The sequence below is a fragment of the Desarmillaria tabescens genome, assembly GCF_030435595.1.
Source record: "Desarmillaria tabescens strain CCBAS 213 chromosome Unknown EV420scaffold_94, whole genome shotgun sequence".
NCBI lineage: Eukaryota > Fungi > Basidiomycota > Agaricomycetes > Agaricales > Physalacriaceae > Desarmillaria > Desarmillaria tabescens.
Window position 1 is genome coordinate 83,215 of NW_026848393.1, and position 21,232 is coordinate 104,446.

General features: G+C 47.7%; 3 protein-coding genes across 3 annotated transcripts; 2 read left to right on the forward strand and 1 right to left on the reverse strand.

The window, feature by feature from the left end:
- Positions 1-693: 693 nt before the first annotated feature.
- On the forward strand, positions 694-2,394 carry EV420DRAFT_1486600 (uncharacterized protein; the record flags this gene model as incomplete). The annotated part of the gene is made up of 8 exons (XM_060470424.1): positions 694-704; positions 758-804; positions 940-1,014; positions 1,059-1,127; positions 1,255-1,375; positions 1,429-1,495; positions 1,817-1,974; positions 2,283-2,394. 8 exons carry the CDS (start codon positions 694-696, stop codon positions 2,392-2,394), a joined length of 660 nt encoding a protein of 219 aa, XP_060323029.1.
- Positions 2,395-14,415: 12,021 nt separating this feature from the next.
- Positions 14,416-15,839, forward strand: EV420DRAFT_1279916 (Metalloprotease; the record flags this gene model as incomplete). Its single annotated transcript, XM_060468176.1, has 8 exons — positions 14,416-14,682; positions 14,738-14,819; positions 14,878-15,097; positions 15,151-15,306; positions 15,356-15,428; positions 15,487-15,588; positions 15,648-15,749; positions 15,798-15,839. The coding sequence occupies 8 exons, from the start codon at positions 14,416-14,418 to the stop codon at positions 15,837-15,839; spliced, it is 1,044 nt and encodes a 347-aa protein (XP_060323030.1).
- A 1,034-nt stretch (positions 15,840-16,873) lies between these two features.
- On the reverse strand, positions 16,874-18,610 carry EV420DRAFT_1735983 (Metalloprotease; the record flags this gene model as incomplete). The annotated part of the gene is made up of 8 exons (XM_060480026.1): positions 16,874-16,957; positions 17,013-17,021; positions 17,234-17,335; positions 17,392-17,493; positions 17,722-17,836; positions 17,977-18,148; positions 18,207-18,288; positions 18,344-18,610. The coding sequence occupies 8 exons, from the start codon at positions 18,608-18,610 to the stop codon at positions 16,874-16,876; spliced, it is 933 nt and encodes a 310-aa protein (XP_060323031.1).
- Positions 18,611-21,232: the final 2,622 nt, after the last annotated feature.

Sequence of the window (21,232 nt, forward strand, 5' to 3'; positions counted from 1 at the left end):
TCTTCATTCTCAAGCAAGGATTTCCTTTTCCGGTTTGATATTGATGACCCTGCACAGACTTGTTGAATAGTACTGTGAGTGATATCGGGTCATTCCTGTTTGGATTTTCTACAAAAACTGGATTATCTATAATTGAATTGTTTTCTTCCACACAATGTATGTTTCCATGTACTAAAGCACACTGCAGATGGCCATCGGCGCGTTCTCTTAATGGAGAGAAAACATGGCATCAATAATTCAATGACATGGTCAAGGCTTCCGACATTCACTTGGTTGCGATGGACTTACATTTTGACACCCAGTTCCTGCATCTGATCACTGTGGAGATGACAGTCTCCCTCTGGCTTGTATCATAAATACGGCATTATCAATCCTTGAAAATGAATAAGAACCTTCAAAGTTTTTATTCTGATTTCCTTATAGTTATTCTCATACCTGTTGGTTTTGATATTCTATTTCCGTTGAGATTTTTTGATATAAAAGGAGAGGTGAAATCTGTTCTAAATCCCATCTCCCCATCCTCTTCCTTTCCTTCACTTCTCCTCCTTGTCTCTGCTGTCCGCTCTCCCACTGGTCACAGTCTGCCGGCCCGGGATATTGGCGGCGTGTCCAAGTCCCGTGCTCATGATGCCGGGTTCGTTGATTTGTGGCTCTGTGACTTCTGTCACGCTGACAGTGTTTACTCATACCACCATGTTCAGAAGGTAAGTCATTTCCTGACCATCTTTAACTACCATTTATTTACCCTTTTGCTTAGCTGCTGTTTTCTTTGCTATGAGACCTGTTCCTTCGAGATTAATAAAGGTAAAATGCACCTGAACTTTCAGTTGATGAACGTGGCTAAGGATTGTTTCATAGGCTCTTTTCAGTCGGTGCTAAGTACAGCGTGTTCAAGAGTGTCTGCATGTTTAATGGACACTTCTCAGATGTTGACTCCAGTTCAAGAAGGAGAGTTGGGCGCCCACAACGGCGGTTTCTCTATTGCCTACCTGCGTTCGTTAGGCTGGGAGCTCAGTACGTTTGTTAAGGCTATTGAGTTGCTACCTACTACTATGTAGTGTTAGCTGAACGCGCCCTCCTTCCCTGGACCCCAGACTGCGAACGACGACAACGAGGCTGCTTAAAGGGTACCTGAACCTCAGAGGGTGTTTACAAGGGTGCATTGTACTATGTCTTTCCTTTGTGAAATCCTCTTCCGAAACGATAGATGCAGGATATCACGCTGCCGTTTTTCGAGGATTTTTACTTGTGTAGTGTGGAAGCACAGAATTGTGGGTGTTGTTGTATGGGATTATCCCTGTGGGTCCGGAGATGAGGATAGGGATGGTATCAATGGATTCTCTTCCATCAGGAGATTATGGGTGGTATTTTTCTGGTATGTCCACAATACTTCGCGGAACTTGACACCATCCTCATTTTGGTTACAAGGTGGACGACTATGCCAAAGATCCATATCGAGGGACCAGGCGATTTATTGAGGGATCCTCATACCACAGTAAGTACTAATTCAGTATTTCCCAGCCCTGACAACACTAACCCTGCCCAAGCCAGTTTGACTGTCCCACCCTCGATCCAAACATGTGTCTTAGAGTGTCATATGAGCCATTTTTTGTTTGTGAGACCCCCTACACCGAGAGTCGACTGAGGTAACTTGAGTGGTACTCCCGTATTTTGTGAGTCCTTTCTCTCTATACTAGTCAATGCCATGTTCTTAGTCTACCAACTTGCAGGCCTTTCTTCCTCCCTGCCAGAACTCGAACACAACACATCCACAGCTCCCTCCGCATGAACATCCTGCATGGCGACGTTCTTTAAGAGGGAGATTATAAGGCTGATGGGGGGCAACGAAGATGAGGATATGGCACCGATGGACGATCCACAGTGGCAGACAGTGTTGGGGAAAGTGATTTGGGAGGATGTCATGTGGGGGAGAGAGGCCGGGTATGATGGTGACAATGAGGAGGAGGAAGATGGGTAGGTCATGTAATAGCGTATGTCAAGTGTTTGCTGGTCCTTGTCTTGTGATATCAGCCATGTCCACGTGGCTGTCGATCATTTGCAACTCCGGCGGACAACAACGATGAACGTTTCTGTCTTGTTTGCAGTTAAATCTGACCAGTTTCTGTGATTATCTGAAGGGACCAGTCCAGTAGGCAGTCGTTGCTCACTACCTAGGTTCTGAGAGTTAATAGTGAGTATTATAGCAACATGAGAGTCTCTCCCTTGCATAGTGCTAATCAATTGTGTTAGCAACCAACTTGAATCGACTTAGATCCAACTAGGATCGCTACTCACACTTCGGTAGACGATACTCTAGCAGGTCAAAGGCGAAGAGACAAGTTAACTGCGAACGAGATAGACGCGAAACAAGGAGTTCGATGTTGGGTAGATTAACCCTTAGCCGAAGCTGGGGTTTAAGCCAGCTGAGGCTCTACTTAAATACAATTGGGTGCGCTAATAATAGTACTGTGAGAATGTGTCCGTTGCAATCGCATATGAGTAATCAGGCTGAGTAAAACGAAGAAAAACGGAAAAAAGTGAATAAATCGTAACATTACCCCCTCCTTAAGACTCGTTCGTCCCGAATGAGTCCTCAGACTCCCTGTAGTCATCATCGTTGGAAGATGAATGTCTGGATTTGGAGTAGAAGGACGGGACATCATTGTCTTCGTCCTCATCTGAATACCAGTTTTCATGAATTCGTTGGAGGTTTTGGAGGTTTACCTCTTCCTCTGAGTTGTTATCGTCCATCGCCGTGAAATGGAGGCAGCTGACACTGTTTTCCTTCTGGGACATAGGTTGTCTAGGACGCGAGTCCCCGCCTTTTGCCTTTGTTAATGTGTCAAGCCATTCGTCTAGCTTGTACACTACGCCTGGTCCATTGGGGACGTCAATAGCCGCTGATGAGCCTCAAGGCTCTGTACGCTCAGAATTCGCGGATTTTAGCATTATAATAAATGCCTTGTCCACTTAGCGGACTTTCACTAAAGTCAACGATTGCAATCACGGCAATACCCACTCTTACCGCCAACTATCCTTCCCAGCTCGTATTCCGTATCAATATGCGCCACTTCATTAATGCCGCCAGGCACCTGATTGCAGATCTCACGGATTTAGGACCATCATTGATCGCCCAGCACAGCCATCGATGACCTCAGCATCAAGCGTCATTTAGAAGAATGCCGCAGTCAAAGTACCAACTCCACGGCAAAAGACCTAATACCATGACCTTTCCACTCACTTTACTAAGGCTGTTACAACGCCAAGATAATGCCGCACGCATCTACTTCAGTGTACTACCTTCAGTGTACTTTGCCGCAGCAACACAGCAGCCCAAGAGTCCATATGTCGGGGGAATTCTTTCTGATCACTAAGTCTATACGCGGTAAAACCGTGTGGGTGCTGTTACTTTAGAACTCTGGGAGCACGCGTTTTGTATCATTTCTTACCAATCGATGTACTAAGGACTTACTAAGGACTCGTTTCAAGTATTCTAATTTTATTCCGGACTTGTAGTATAAAAGCTAGTATAGTAGGAGTTGCTAGACAGAAGTTACTGGACACTAGCCATCATCCACGTTATCGACCACCGTTATCGCTTGTACTCGCTAGGAGATAGACAATAACAACATAGTCACTCCAAGTTATACTCTCTGTCACGGCTTTTCTTCTAACGGTATTGGTGTACGCTCATATTGCGCCAATACACGGAATTCGGTGTCCACAACTCGCTTTTATCTTTTAATCCGCCAGCATCGTTTCACTTTCACCAGCCAGGATCGTTTTCATCAGTTTTCACCTTCTACGTCGCCATCGTTTTACCCAGTTCAGTTCAGGATCGTTACGTCCCCGTGTGGACTCAGATTAGGATCGTTATTGCCGCCAGCAGCATCTGTCACGGAATTTCGGTCAACAGCTTCAGTATAGGATCATCAGTCACGGTATTTGGTATCTTGCCGTCAGTTTCAGTATAGGATAGTCTCCGTGTAGACTCAGGATTAGTTTCGTTTTGCCATCAGTTAACCTCAGTATAGTTTCAGTTTCAGTCCAGCCCAGTCCCAGCCATCGTTTTGCCGTCACTAGTTCCCCCTCATATCATCGCCAGCTCGTCTTATCTTCGTTTCACCGCCAGTTTCTCGTTTCTCGACTACAGTCTTCGTTTATTGCCGTCACGGTATTTGTTATCTTGCCAACGGTATTTCTCTTTGACGGCATTTTCTCTAATTCCGTCAACATCGCCCACGGCTTTTACTAGTTAAATTGCCGTCACTTCGTTCACGGTTTGCCGGTATTCCCAGTTATACCGGATTCTGTTCCTTCTCGTCTATCGAGACCCTTCCCGGCTTACAGCCAACGTTTTCTAGTACTCGATCGTTAAGGGTACTACTTCGCTGACTGAAAAGTCGCAGTGTATACTTGCGTTCTTGAGGAATTCATCGCACGGAGGTGCACCGAAACACTCGCACAACAACAAAGCCTTTATTGCCGCTACACGCCATTTGCCGTGAACTCCTCTAGAGTTTTGGTTTTTGCCGTTGCCACGGAAGTTTAGGCTCATCACCGCGATTTCTTCTGAGGGAGCTAGTCGTTCAGAAGAAGGATAAGAGTCTTGTTGGGTGTCTGAATGTCGTGGGTTTGAGCATTTGGAGGAATAAACCATTTCGATATCGGTGACGCAGGGGGTTCCTGGCTCGTGGTACGCCGTAATGGCGTTCGTAGGTATCTTGTTGTCGATCCCTACCCTCTTTCCTTTGTCATTGATTTCCCACTGAATTCTTTGGAGGCGGGCCTCATATTCGTTTACCAACTCCTCCGCATTAGCCATATTAGACCGTTTTACCCAAGAGTTCTCCTCCATTGGGTACCCTTTCCATTTCACCAGGTATTCGGTCACGGTGCGACGGGTTCGTCCACGCCCGACGACCTTGTCTCGCTGCTCCACGATCTCTTCAATCTCATATTCTTCCTCGTCATCGATCAACTCCAGAGGTGGCCTTTCGGGGCGTGGTTGATTGGGGTATGCAGGAGCATGGTATGGGGTTAAGAGGGACTCATTGAATCGGTTGTGAATTTTCCAAGCCGCCAGAAGTTTGAGTTCATAGGCAGAGGCGCCTTTTCTGGCGATGATGGTAAAGGGTCCTACACGTCGATCTCCGAGTTTCTTGGTGGGGCGAGGAAGGTGTAGATTTGTAGAATCCAACCACACCTTATCACCTGCTTGGTATTCGATGGCTTCGCCCTTGTGTTTGTCGTAGGCCCTCTTCATGGATTCAGCCACTCGCTCCAATGACTCTCTCGCTTTCTTCTGCACCTCTTGAATTCCCTGCACTAATTTTGATGCAGCCGGGACGACGTCTGGCCGTTGGGCGGTTTTGATGACTTGTCCATCCCTTCCGAAGACTACTTTAAAGGGGGAGAAGCCCATGGCGGAATGCGTTTGGTTGTTGTGAGTGAAGGCAGCCAGCAACAGCCAATCACTCCAGTCATCCTGCCGATAATTCACGAACATCTTGAGGTACTTCTCAATCTCCTGGTTAACTTGTTCAGTTTGTCCGTCCGTTTGCGGGTGATATGCCGTGGAGGGGTTCCCTGTAACTTGGATGAGGGCGTAAAATTCCCTCATAAATTTGGATACAAAGATTGCCCCCCTATCTGAAATGACCTTTTCTGGCATTACCCCATATGGCACGTAGACGCGGTCACGTAGGATCTTTGCAAACCCGAGGGAGGTAAGCTCCTCGGTGCAGGCGACCAGAATTACCGTTTTAGAGAACCGGTCAACTATGACCAGAATGGAATCGTGTCTCTTAGAGTTAGGGAGCTTAGTGATCATGTCGACGGAGATGTGAGTCCAGGGTCTTGTGGGGACTTCATTTGGATGAAGGGGGGCTTTCTTTGGGTGACGATCTGCCTTAGTCCGTTGACAGACTTCACACCCCTTGACGTACGCTTCCACCTCTCGGTGCATCTGAGGCCACCAGTAGTCTCGTAGGATGAGCTCTTTGGTTTTTTCGATACCAGGGTGCCCCGCCGTTACGTGGTCATGTCGTAGAGCTATGATCTCCCCCCGTAGTCGGTGATCCATTGGGACATAAATGCATCCGTCGTACCAAAGTAGCTCTTGGTCTCGTGTGATCCCCTTTTCGTGATTGACGGAGTCCTGCGATACCTCGATCCCATTTACGCATGTCATGAGTGGCCAACTTGATCTTTTCATGCAGCTCCTCCGTGGTGGGCATTACCAGGGCTCGGAAATGCTCGGGCTTCAATACTACTACATCTTGGTTGTCTCCCTTCCCCTGATCATGATCCGCTCGTCGGGATAGTAGGTCCGCCTTGCGGTTTTGGGCCCCTGGTTTGTGATGCAGGGTGAATTGGTATTCGGCCAATTCTGTTACCCACCGCGCCTGCCGTCGGTTGAGTTTTTGAGGTTTACGGAAGTACTGGAGGTTGGAATGATCGGTCCAAATTTCGAAGTCCTCCTGTGCGCCCATAAGATATTGGCGCCACTCCTCTAGGGCTATCATGATGGCTAGAAGCTCCTTGTCGTAGATTTCATAGTTTCGTTCGGTGACAGATAGGGCCCTAGAAAGAAAGGCCACTGGCCGCCACTTCCCATCCTGCCATTGGGATAACACCACCCCGATTGCCCCCTCACTGGAGTCCGCCTCCACCCGGTACTTTCCATCATCCAACGGTATGGCTAATATCACGTCTTCATGAAAGAGTTCTTTTAACCTTTCGAACGCTTTTTGTTGGGCCTCTCCCCATCTCCATTCAACCTTTCCCGTGAGCGCGGTCAGGGGTTTGACGTGCTTGCTGTAGTCATGAATGAATCACCGATAGAAATTGCAAAAACCTAAGAAGGACTGTAATTCTTGCTTCTTGAGTGGGACGGGCCAGTCCAGTAAACCTGCGATCTTGACGGGGTCCATACGGATCTTTCCTTCGCTAATGATCACCCCCAAGTATTTGGTTTCCTCCACCTCGAATTCACACTTCTCGGCCTTCAGGAACAGTTTGTTGTCCCTAAGTATTTTTAGCACCCTCTGCACGATGCGCCGGTGATCCGCCTTGGTCTTGGAGGCGATAAGTATGTCGTCTAAGTACATGGACACCTCCCCTGCCGCGATGAGGTCTTTAAAGATATCGTTCATCATCCACTGGAAGGTGGTGGGGGAGTTGGTAAGCCCAAAGAACATTACGAGGGGTTCATAGAGGCCGTGATTAGTTCGAAACACCACCTTCCATTTGTCACCCTGCTTAATCCTGACATTGTTATATCCCCACCGCATGTCCAGTTTCGTGAAATACTTCGCTTTTTTCAACCTATCCATCAGTTCCCCAATGAGCGGCAACGGATATCAATTCTTAATGGTCATTTCATTAAGCTTGCGGTAGTCCTGTACTGGGCGAAGTTTTCTGTCCTTCTTCTTCACGAAGAAGAAGGGAGACGCCATGGGGGACTTCGATGCTTGAATACGGCCCGTGGAGAGATTCTCGTCGAGAAACTTATCTAGCTCCTCCTGCTCTGCAGGGTTAAGGGGGTAGACCTTACAGTCTAGATTGGCATTGGCGTTAGGAATCAGCTCAATGGCATGATCCCAGGGTTTCCATGGGGGTAACTCGTCAAAGTTTTCCTTGGTGAACACATCGTGAAATTCGCGATACTCCTCTGGGACAATTTCTTTGAAGGATTTGGTCGCCTTCTTAGCATTGGCCCGAGCGGCTAATTCGTTGGCTTTAGTCCCCATGGCTCGTACATGAAAAGCTTCTTCGAAGTCAATCACCAGGATGGTGTCTCCTTCTTCATATTCTTCCCACCGCGAGGAGGGATCCATGTCGAGCAGGGAAAAAGGGATTTTGCGGCAGGCACATCGAGCTAAGGTCACCGATCCGGTGTCCCAGTCGATCAATGGATTATGCCTCTGTAGCCAATCATGTCCGAGGAACAGAGGCGTGGTGCCTAAATCTACCATGGCTAACTCAATCCTCTCCACATGGTCCCCAATTCGTAGCCGCACTTCGGCATACTCGGTGATATCACCCCCCTTGTTTCTAGTGCCGTCGGCGTTGTAGACAGGGGTAGGGCATGCGGCCTTCTTTAGTCTGATCCTGTGTTCTCATACCCAGTTGCGGTCAATAGAGCTCCCAGTAGCCCCGCTGTCTACTAGTGCCTTGAGGGCAAAAGTGTCGTGCGTGTCCAGGGTTTCTAGTTGGACGTTAATCGATACATTGCGTCCCTTTCTCCCTCGTATGTACATGGGGGGTCTCTTTAAGTCTTCCATCCATTCCCATCTGTCCCTAGCTTCTTTCGCCGTCTCTGGTTGCTCCTTGAGGGTATCCCACATCTCGATCGTTACTTCTCCAGTCCTCCTCAGGTGTACCCATCGCTTTAGGGTGGCGAATGCAGTTGACTCATCTTTGGCGAGTCGTAGTGCCTGGCGAGTCCACTGCGTTCCGAAGGGTTCATAGTACATATTGAGGATAGCCCTTTTTGCCTCGGGGGCTAGTTCAGGTTCAGGGGTCACATGAGACTTCCCCTTGGGTGGTGTGATCGGGATGTCGGACCGTAGATAGGCTTCTTCATCTTCGATTTCCTCTAGCGAAACCGAAGGGGTCTTGCCTTGAGGTGGCAGTTGGTCACCAGGCCGAAAAGGGCCCCTCAGCGGCACTTGGTCACCTTCCGTTGAGTTGGTGGGGGAGGGCGTGCTGCCCTGTGTTCGGCCCTGGCCATGGGCATTTGTGCTCAGTGTTGTAACCCCCACGATAGGTCCATACTTATCCTCCTTCCTAACCACGGCGATACTCTCGGTAACCCTAGGTAGACGCACACATATTGGCTCCCCAAGGGGGTCGGCACCGTTTGTGGGTGAGGCCACTACTGAGTGTAGGTGGTCCCCTTGGTTCCCGGCCTCAGCTGCTTTTCTGCCTCTGACTGGAGGAACACCCAGTGGAGACCCGTCAGTTGGGGTTGTCGGCCGATTCTCCCTGCCAGGGTGACTGCAACCACGTCTGACGCTAGTCTTGTCTTGACCTGAGGCGCTTGCTGGGTTCTCCAGAACTTTCCCCATTTGGTCAAGTGGGGGTTCCTGAGGTGGGACAGCCCCTAGGGGTTCAGTGCTGGATGCTGATGGCGTAGAGCAGCGGAAATCCCCTCCTACGCCATGGGTGATTGGCGATTCTTCTTTCTGAGTTTCTTCAACGGTTAACGCGGCGAAAAAGTTGGTATATTGATCGTACGGAGTTCCTACATACGTAGTATAAGTCCGACTAGAAGTACATGGCTGCGCACCAAGAGAAACTAAGTCCTTTGCCGATGCCGTCAAATCGCTTATTTTGACGCCAGCTCGTCTTTTGATGACTTATCGTCCTTGACCTCCTCGATCTTCGTCTCCTTCCCATTCTCCTCCTTCTCTGCCTCGGTGAGTAGCTGTCGTAGTCGTTGAGCAGGGATCTTCTTGCAAGGGGGGAGTTTGACAGGGAGCCATTTCGATCTGTCCTCTGGACATTTATGGTCCCAGCTCCATCCGGTATTTCCGCACTTGAAGCACCGTTTGTCGCTTCTCAGCTTATCGATCTCCATCGGCTGCCCGGCACCTCCATAGGTTGTTCCCGTGGCGTCCTTCTTATCGCCACTCGAACCTTGGCCTCCGCCCTTCTGGAATGATGAATTTTGATTGCCTCGACCCGAACCACCTTGGTTCGAGGAGGACTTATTGCCCAATCCTTGGGCGACCCTGTACCTATAGTTGGCGTCAATCCTTAAGATGCGCGTTTTCCATTCTGCGTAGGTTGTGGGGCGCTCATTGTCCCCATGCATAACCGTATTCCAAACCGTGGGTCGGATCGCCGCTTCCACTGCTTTGAACATCTGCTTCTCGTCCCCGAATTCTTTGCACTTGTGCGCTAACCTCTCGAACTTCGCGAAGAATTCTATGGCGGATCTGAAGTCCGATTGACAGACTTTCTTCCACTCCTGCTTCCAGATGGCCAGTTTGGCCACCTCGCGGAACTGGATGGTGAGGTCATGGGAGAATTCCTCCCACGACGGGAATCTCCAATGTCCATGTCGATCTCGGTATCGATAATACTGGTCGCCCCACCACTCCTTCGCTTTCCCTCGTAGGTATCCCTGGGCGAACGTAATATGGTAGGGGTTCTGCCCCTGATTGTTCATGGTGTAGTACATGGGGAACACCTGGAAGTACATTTCGCAATGATGGAGGAATCGATTAATGTCCGAGGATTCCCCAGTGAAGTATTCCGGCTGAGTGATCAGCTTGGGCTTCACCTCGTGCCAGGGATTATTCACCGCCCCGGGCGCTAACTGCCATGGTGGGATAGGATCCAGGGGTGACGGCGGAACTGGTGGAATCGGCGGATTTGGGGGCCGAGGTAGAGACCGGAGATGCGGGTTTCCCCCTGGAGAGGGGTATCCTCCTGGTGGCTTTGACGGGGGAGGAGGAGGAGCGGTTGGTCGCGTTGGCACGGTGGACTCCTTCCCCTTTCCTGACGTTCCAGCACCTGGGTCACCCCATCTGTCGCCCGGGTCCTCCTCTCCTTCGCCTCCGCCACCTGCCATGAAGACCATGGTTTCCAGCGGATTAGGCATCGGCTCAGGCCGTCGATAGGCCGCACACTCCCTTTGTGGTGCTTCGGGGTGTACGGTGTTCCATATGGTAGCCGCCCGGTGCCACGTTTCTACTTCCAGGATGTTCTTCATGAGGTATACATCCCTGGTGTACCTGGCAGCCAGATAGTCCTCCCCCGCTTCGGTGAGGAGCCACTGCGGGTCCTTCTCCATGTCTTCCATCATAATTTCATATAGTCCTTCCCAGGGAAGGATCCCGAATATGGAGGGCATGACAGTGGACGTTTTAGTGAGAACTGTTCTCACCGTGTCCATCACCTGCTTCTCGAGCGTCTGGTTGGGGGGTCTGCTCGGCATCCTCCCTCTCCTCCCTCTCTCAGGCAAGGCGGTCGATCTCTCGGTTCCCTCTCCACCTTCCGATGTCGGAGTCTCGATCGTTAATTTCTGCCTCGTAGGCGTTCCAGGCTCTTCTTCAGGCTTCCAGGTCGGTTCCGGCATGTTGCGTGGCTCCTGAGTATCGAAGGGCAGCGGTGCGTCGTCGATTCTCAACTTCGGCCTGGGTGGCATCTGGCTTGAGGGGAAGATCGTAGTGGCCGTCGGGTCCCAGTAGGGCGGCGACCTCTGCGGCTCAGATGCATGCATCGTTTGCTCTTGCAGCATCCATTCTGGCCTGGACTTCTGGGGTGAGCCGGGCATCTCGAGTGAGCTCGAGTGACTCGACAAGCGTGTGGTAGAGAAGCGTCCATGGATGCTGGTAGCGCAGGACGGGGTCGGCGAAGGCTCTGCCTGCGACGGATGGGATAAAATCAGGGACTCGGGTGAGTTCTCCGGCGCCGGCAATTGTTCCAAGTTCTTTGGGATCGTAGTCTGGGAACTCCGCCCAGAGCTGCTGATCCTCTGATTCAGTCCTGGCGATGGTGGTAGCGATCGGGGCAATCTCCATGATGGGGGTAGCGATGGGCCCTGTGGCTTGGATTCTGGCCACAGGAGCCTCTTCCCCGTCATCGGCGTAGACCCAGCTGGTCCGAGGGTACCAGGCGACTGGTGCCCCCCGGTTTGTGAGCCAATTAGGTCCACGAGCCCCTGCTCCATTTGTACGGGAGGTAGTCGCGGCGGAGGCCCCAAGGCCAAGCTCTCCAGGATCGTTGTCGTAACTGCTTCCGCCGTGGTACCCCCTTTCCCTGTCGATCCTTCGGACTCCGGAATCGTCCTCATCCCCTTCGTTCTCCACAATGAGGCCGTCGAGGAGGTCTTGGAGTCGGATCCTCTCAAGATCTGTGAGCTCGTCCCCTTCGAACTCGGTATCGACATCGCTTTCTTTGCCCTGCTCCAAAGACCCTCCTTGCCCTCCTGACTCTCGGTCGTTCGTAGGCTGGTGGAGGAGGCCTGGTAAGGGCGAGTCCCCTCGCTCGTAGAATATGCCCCGGGTATCGGTGATGTCGACTGACTCGACGGTAGCGCTTCTGTATGAGTCAGTGCTCGACTCTGAGGATCCTGAGTTGGATCGCGATGATGCGTAGAGGGACTCTCCAGGTCCTCTGGGTGTGATGGGTCGGCCATCGTGTAGGGTTTGCTGAGAGGCCACGGGAATGTGAATTATCAGCAGTGGATACGCCGGCGTGGAGGGAACGTAGTGAAAGGGAAGTTGTGCTCGTACCCGTCTTTGTCGGCGACAACACCGTTGGACTTGGTACAAGAAAATGGACAAGAAAAAGAGTATAAAAACGGTGGAGATTGTGGGAATGGCATCGGATAAGGGCATCCATACGTGAATCTATCCTTCGTAAAGTCCGAGGGTTATGATTAACCATGCAACCATTAGGACCGGATAGAGTTCACTAGTCGTGATTAACATGATCACCGCGGATGCCACGATAATTTGTAGGAGGAGGATGGTGGGTTTCAGGATGGATGGTTTCAAATTTGGAGGTATCCCAAATAGAGAACTATGAGGACGGCGGCAAGAATTGGAGCCGAAACGTAGGTTTTTAGGATGATGATGACGGTCACGACCTCCGTTAATGCCAAGATTAACAGGTCCCATAACACGAGAGGCAGGACCCAGATGGTCACTGCAGTGATTATGATAGTTGGGTAAATGTTGAGTTCTGAACCGTCGGTCCACTCGTCGTGCGCTGACAATCTCGAGATTGTCCTTACGAACGCAGGGCAATGACCTCGCTGGTTGAACAGGAAGAGTTTGGAAATACACAAGTAAGTTGTTGGGCAGCGTTCGTTCTCTGACGTGGCGCTAGGCAACGTAGGTCGAGCTTCGGCTAAATGTTAGCAACCAACTTGAATCGACTTAGATCCAACTAGGATCACTACTCGCACTTCGGTAGACGATACTCTAGCAGGTCAAAGGCGAAGAGACAAGTTAACTGCGAACGAGATAGACATGAAACAAGGAGTTCGATGTTGGGTAGATTAACCCTTAGCCGAAGCTGGGGTTTAAGCCAGCTGAGGCTCTACTTAAATACAATTGGGTGCGCTAATAATAGTACTGTGAGAATGTGTCCATTGCAATCGCATATGAGTAATCAGGCTGAGTAAAACGAAGAAAAACGGAAAAAAGTGAATAAATCGTAACAAATTGCCTCATTCTTGATCTATGTGTGCCCGTCTCTAGACGCTCAGGCAATCCCGGAAGATTATGGACTGAGCGGCAGCAGTTAGGAGGATCACATGCACACTCATCTGCCGATTCTATGGCGGTTGACTCATGCTATTTTGGTTCTTCAAATCATTACACATTGACTAGGGGGACGGCTCTAGCATGCTTGCGATTTTTCTCAGTCACTCACTGGCTAATTACACTTGGAAAAGTCATTCTAATCTTGTTATACACTGGTTATCCTGTCGCTCTCGGGGAGCGTGGACCTTTTCACCCTTTCGAGGCATAAGCACGAGTAATCGTTACAAGACGGAACTCTATGGGTTGTTGGACGTATAGAGCTCTTTTCATGAAACTGACTAGTAACGGCAGTCATCAGATAAGACTTTACAAAGCTGACAGCTAGCACACTCGGAGGAGCCAAGCACCGTCTTTCATCCTTTGCTTTGTGCTTTGGTGTTCTCATGATACGAAGATTGCTGTTAATAGTTCCGGACCTGAATTCTTCCAGGTATGGTATCTCTGTGCTTTGTATAACCTTTTCCTTATCCTTACAATGGGTCTCTTCAAGCATATCTGTCTAGATACATGAACTAACGTGCTCATGATTGAACTAGGTTAATAATTGAGTGTTACATTGCACACTGTATATGCTTCACATTGGAAGGTTCCTTAGGTTCAAAACCCTCTTTTGAAGCGCTGACCATTCCCCAGACCTTCTTCCCATGATGGTGCTAAAATTAGTGCCTTCCCTCATTCAAATCGCGTTCAGAGTTCCAAAGCTCCTGGAAGTGCAGTGTGAGCATCCATCACATGAAGAATTGTTAGTTGAGAAAGTCTTTTGGGCTCACTTGGCTGGATGCTCAGATTATACGATCGAAAACTACTTTTGTTTTCAAAGCCACCTCATCTGTTCCTTCATGCTGGAGGGGGCGGGAGAAGTATGGGTGTTACTTTTAGGGTTGAGAACTGGAGACTGGTGCTTACAAGAGTCCCAGTTTTCCACCGGCATTCTGTATTCGCGACTTGACCGGTTATCTATCTCAATTTATTCAAGCCAAGGAACACACTTTGCTGAAGGCATTACTGATGTTGGTTGTGTATATGTTCTGTTACCCTGATGACTTCATATAACTTCCCCAGAATGATATTTAAGCAGGAGGATGACTATCTCAATGTCGGACAAGTACACCTCTGACTTCATAACATGCTCACTACTTTGCTTACTCTCAGCCTCACCCTCTCAGCCTTTGCTAGTCCTTACAAGAGAGACACTAGCCTTAGCGTCTCCATGTCTGGACCAGCATCTGATATCACCAGTATCGATGATCTCAAGTTTACAGCGACTGTGGCCAACACTGGCTCAGAGTCGTTGAAGGTCTTCAAGTACGGGATGATTTTGGATGATATCCTTCCGACACACTCATTCAATGTCACCAAGGATGGAGAAATAGTCTTGTTCACTGGTGTCAAGGTACATTTCCATCGGTTAATTTCTCCTGGGCACAAGATTCACTCCTGTTTTGCAGCCTATATTCTTATGGAAGGATCTCAATGATTCCGCCTTTGTGGTAATACCTCCCAGACAATCATTGACTGCTGAACATGATTGTAAGCAGTATCTTTCCCATCACTCGGTACTTGTTGTTGATCCTGATGTCTGCTACAGTGTCGACACTCTTTGACTTCGCTTCTGCTGGTCCGGGAATGTTCACTTTCATGCCCGTTACCTCGTTCCATATGGCGAATCCTGGTGAGGTTTCGGTAACCTCCCGCTCCATCAATGTGAACATCTCTGGAGACATGAAGAAACACGATCTCCCCAGCCTGAATAGGTGTGCAGTCGACATCTGTACCGACAATACCAAAAAGAATGTGATCAATCAAAGGTTGGTATATTTGCTCCTCATGTCTAGATGGCACTTCTCTGACATATTTTCAGCTATACTAATGCGAAATCCATGGCTTCCATTGCATCGTCTTTTATTTCGACCAACAGTACTAGTTCGGTCTACACTGCATACTTCAGCACTTCGCCAACATCCGTGGTTAAGGGGGTATTCGATAATGTAGCAAACGAATCATCCAGAACAAGGACGTACGTCGTTTGCACCAATCTTCCGTTTCACCTTCTCACATTATTGCAGAATGGATTGCAGCGATCCACTCAACTTTTGTGTGACTGGTGCCATTGCCTTTACTGTCTTTCCATCAACAAATGTAATGTTGACTGTGTGAATATCATGACCGGATCTGATGGATCATTTTGTTGCGTCAGATTTACTTTTGTGATTCCTTTTTCTGCTACTCTCCCCTAACTGGTCTTTGTGATGGAACTGCGGATCAAAATATTACTCGTGCCAGAATTACCCTTCATGAGGTAAGAGATATCCTGGATGTATGCAAGTCAGGAGCGCTTATGGTTTCTGTTTTTTTTAGTTCACTCATGCAACCTCTGGCACTATTGATGTCATATATGGCTGTAATAATGATCAACTTCTTCCTGCTGTTGAACAACCTACCAATGCCGACAATTATAACGTATGTCATGCACATTTAGCATGTGATTCATGCTGATCCTGTCCGTAGTGCTTCGCAAGCCAGGTCTACCAAGACACTCAGTGTAATTAAATACAGTGTCCTGTATGTATATCCAATTTCACCGGATTGAAGCCATATTTGTGTCCCATAATTGCATTGCTGGACGAGGATAATTTGTGTCAGTAGTGATGTACAGGGCCTGGCTCAAGCCCTGAAAGCCAGGCCAAGCCAGGCCAAGCCAAGCCCTCCAAAGCCGGGCCCTGGTGTTGGGCTTAAAGAGGGCTTGGGCTCAGGCTTTGGATTCAGAAAGCCCAAGCCCAAGGCTTAGGCCTGGGCTTTTGAGGATGTTGTAGCACTATAACTAGGCTTCATAAATGACTACATGGTAATTTTGTCAAAGCTCTATAGTCCCTCAGAAATATGTGGTCGCAAAATGACAATCAATATTTCCGTGACTAGTGCTTGATAATCCCTGAGGCTTCTGGGAAAGCTGCTATTCTCAAAGAAGAGATAATAAAGGAAGTCAATATAGTAAGTAAAGCAACAGATTTATGATGTAAACTATCCCCTGAAAGACAAGACTATAGTCAATAATGCACTTGACAATGAAAATTTTATTATTTGAACTGAAAACATGATTATCACTTCCTACTACCCAAGCCCTGGCCTGAGCCCAAGCCAAGCCTGAGCCCAGTAGGGCTTGGGCTTAGGGCTTGGGCTTAGGGCTTGGGCTTACGATTTCGAAAGCCAGGCCTGCCTTAAGCCAAGCCCAAGCCCTAAAAGCCAGGCCAAGCCAGGCCCTGTACATCACTATGTGTCAGTGAGATGATCGCTGCATGGAAACGATATTCAGCTGACCTTGGAGAGGAACGGGATTGCTATGATTTGGAAGGAGGAAAGGACTAATATGTATACGTCTCTGACAGGCCACCGTTACAGGACTTGCCTAACAGCCTGAGAGGCGGGGTGCATGTACATTAAGAATGGGGCGCTTTATTAGCGCTGTGGATGGAGAGACTCTTCGTTGACTCTCACGGATACAACATGTCAGCGACGTGCTGTATTGGACCTTCTATTAACCAATTTGATTCAATTGTGCAAACAAGGCAGAAGTGTCAATAATCTCAGATCACAGTTGGAGCAAGGACATTATTTCCTGAAATCCATTCTTGAATTTGGTTAATGCCAGATCCAAGGGCAATGCTCACCTGTAAACAGAGTGATTATTCAGCCTTTGGTCAACCAAGCGGCAACAAGACATACTTGGGTAACCTTTCAGCAGAGGACAAAATCATATATTGATATAAACGGGTCTTTCAGATATGAACAAAACTATTAAATGAAATTTCGAACTTCAATTTGGCAAAATCGCACATCTATATGTGACTCTGTTTCTAAGGGCACCTGGTGGCCTTGTAAACCTCATTCGCAAAGCACTAGGGATAATGTCAGTATGAATTTCACATAGATTGCAGACAACATACTTTGTAACTATCAGCATTGACAGCTTGTTCAGCAGGAGGAAGTGCCCGGTCATTAGCACAGCTATAGGAGACATCCAGGGTGTGGGAAGTTGCATGAGTGAACTAAATAACAGAAACATTAAACTTGCCAATCAATGCACATCTAGAATAGCTCGTACCTCATGGAGAGTAACCCCATCAGCAGTAACTGTGTTGTCCATTGAACTGAGACAAACAGCTGGACTGGCATCCAAGTAGTAAAAGATATTGCAGAAGTAAATCTAGAACCAACAAACAATCAGTCAGATCCTATCAGTTACATGCCCATGGTGGAAATATGTATGTTCGTACTGGGTTGGGTAGTATAGGCAGCAACACCAGGCTGAAGACAAAGGAGGACCGGATCCATGCAGTCCATTCTATGGCAATTTCAGTGATTGCAAAAGAAGTTGGGTGGAAATGACATATGTCCTTGTGGTAGATGATTTGTTTGTGATTCTATTAAACACCTTGGTAACCATGGATGTCGGTGTAGTGCCAAAGTAAGAAGTGTAGAGAGTGTCAGTGCTGTTTGCTGCAATATAAGAGGTCACAGCAGAAGCTAATGCTTTCGCCGCTGTATAGCTGAAGCATGCATGAGAGGAGTGAAGGCCAGAAATGAGGAGCACATAGACCAACCCTTCATCGATCTAGAACACTTTGCTACTGTTGGTACAGACATCAACCGCATGGGTATTCAGGACAGGAAAAAGATCTCTCTTCACCAAGTCTCCAGAGACGAGATGTTCACATCAACAGAGTTAGATGACACTGAAACATGATCAAGGCTCACTCCATTGGTGACTCTAACTTCTGGACCGGTGATAGAGAAGGATGTCACAGGTGTGAACGTGAATGTTCCTGGGCCAGCCGAAGCAAAGTCAAACAGTGCCGATACTTTGTAATGAGAATATAGGATTAGCAAAAGTTGATAGATAGGAAACATACTACTTACCATCATGTTTGGCAGTAACTGATTGTCCAGGAGGAATGACCACAAAAGCAGAGTCATTAGTGTCCTTCAATGAAACAGAAATCTGCAGGAAATATGTGAATCAGGAGCATGGGAGACAGTATATGGTGGAAAGCGACCTTGATCCCAGTGAAGTTCACGGTTTCTCCATCCTTGGTGACAGTGAAAGATTGGGTTGGAAGCATGTCATCCAAAATCATTCTGTACTTCAAGATCTTCACCAATTCTGAGCCAGTATTGGCTACAGTTGCCATGAACTTGAGATTGTTGATACTGGTAACATTGGATGCTGGTCCAGACAAGGAGATGCTAAGAATTGTGTCTCTCTTGTAAGGACTGGCGAGCACAGAGAGGGCAAGGGAAAGGGTAATGAAAGAAGTGAGCATATTATGAAGTCGAGAGAGTACTTGACTGACAATTGAGGTTGCACTCCTCCGACTTAAATATCATTTGTAGGCCATCGTATGAAGTCATCATGACAATGGGGCACATGCATGACTGACCTCAGGTGGTGAAGCTTCAGAAAGGGGTCGTTCCTTGGCTAGAATAGAGTTATATACATAACCAGTCCAGCTGTCAATGAGAAACACCAGTTGAACACTGGGAGTCTGTGCCATAAATATCAGTCTTCAGTTCCAGATGTTAAAAATAATACCCATACTTTCTCCCTCTCTGCCAAGGCATGGCTGAGGTCGGTTGGAGAATGAAGAAATTGTTCAGTTGTATGCACTTCCAGTCAAGTGAGCTCTGAAGAATTTCTTCACTAGCAATTCCTCTCATGACAGATACTAGTGCCACACTTGTAGGAGTTTAGAGATCCTCAATACAACTTCAATGGGAGAATGCACTAATTTTATCCTTGGAAGGAGTGTCAGGTGAATGATCACATGCAGACCTGGCAGTTGTCAATCTGGTATGATTGTGAATGAGTCAGTTCATATACCCAGACAGAAGTGCTCAAAAAAACCAAAAGCAACTTAGATTTCATGCGGAAATTCTTGCTTTCAATCATATCACAGTGCAGTCTCATGAGAAAAAACTGCAGGGATAAGGAAAAAGGCTAAAATGATCCTATACCTCAAGAATCTCTATTCCAGAACTATTAACATTAGCCACTTTGGCATCATGAGAACACCGGAAACTTACAAGGACAAAGAAATGGATGAAGGATTGGTGTTCAACTGCCCCATGTGTGCTGGCTGTCAGCTTAGCGAATGACCCCTGCTAGTCAGCTTCCTGAAAAAGAAATCTAGCATACGTCTGGAGAGGAGGAACTGGTGATTTCACCCTGGCTAGCCATTCATATTTCCATACATCTTGAGGCCCATAGAGTACTTGCTGTAATGACTGCCTGTGCTTGTGCCTTGAATGGATGAAAGAGTCTGCGCTCCTCTTATCGATGGGATAACCTAGTTATTAATGACCAGAGACAAACAGCATTCTTTCCAAGTGCAAAAATTCATCAATGAAGAACTGCCAACCTGTCAGAGGGAGCATATGAGTCGATGCATAATCACACAAAGGTTGGAAGAACTAACATAAGTAGCACAAAACAATGCCATGAAATCAGCAACTGAATGACTTGCATGTGATTCTGTGAACATTTCATCCATCCATTGGACCATATGACCGTAACCTTTATCAAAGTCCAATGTCCATACCCTTTACATGAAACAAAGACCCTTGCATATTCTATCCTCTATATTATCCTCTTAACTTCAACGTGATATAATTATATGGTCAAACACCTTTCCGACTCACCTCATCACAAGTAAGACGTCTTTCCATCACATGTCATCACCACTCTGAAAAGACTGATGCACCACCACTGACAGGAATCAATAGAACCTCACACTTATCATGACTGCCATTCAAGATATAATGCACTCACATTTTGAAGATTTTTACCTCTGTCTTGCAGATGTGCATACATGTGGGGTCTTGCTGTACAGTATCCTGCCTATGCTAGGACCTGAGATACCTATGTGATCAACATATATTCTCCCCTTAGGAGATTATAGCTGGTATTTCACTTGTCTGTCCCCAATACTTCTAAATTGACATCCAACTTGTTTTTTTTCTTTCGTTACAGAGTGGAACCAGAAACATTTGCTGATCTATTCCATGGCACATTTAGATTGATGAAAAATATCCATATCCAGGGACCAGGAAATTTTATGGGGGACCTGCATAAACTTGGACTACAGTATTTCAAACCCAAGTTTGCTTGTATGATGCTGATGACTTCTTCTAGTCTGATGCCCCATAGTGGATCCAAACACACATCCTACAGTGCAATACAAGCTGCTGTTTTTGTTGAACCTCTACACCAAGACTGAGGTAAGGTGAATGATACTCCCCCTTCATTTTGCATACTTGGTCAGCTTTTTCCTGTATCCAATGAGTAATGGTAATCTTCAACTGAATCCCCACTAAGACCTTTCCTACCAGATCTCTTTATGAATCCACTCACTGGAGTCCAATGCAGTTCTAATATATAAGGATCTCTTTCCATTAATGTGTCCAGCGTCGATATTGTACACCTCCATCCCATGCAAGTGTGACAAGGCATGTGAGAGAATGCCAACACACACTCACAAGTGTGCTCGCAAAATTCTACATGCCCCTTGATACCTATCCAGGGTACTGTTTGTGTCGCCCCTTTCAAGTATGATTTCAGAGCCTAAGAGGCTCCATGCCAGGAACTTCATTAAACTAAAGAGACGGTGACTGTACCTACTCCACCAGAATGCCAACTTCTGAGCAAATGCAGGAGAACTTCTTCCATACACTTCTTGTTACTCCTTCCAGCTATACATTCATCCGAGGTACGTGCCTTGCAATTCACGATTCCCTAAGACAAATCCATACATGCTCCAGAAGAACCGGCTCAATACATTTGGGATGATCACTATCAATACTTCAACTGGATATAGAAGATGGGAAGCCATAGGTATGCCCTTCCCAAGCTGTTCAATAGCACCTCAACTTGTGCAAGGAAAGAACCA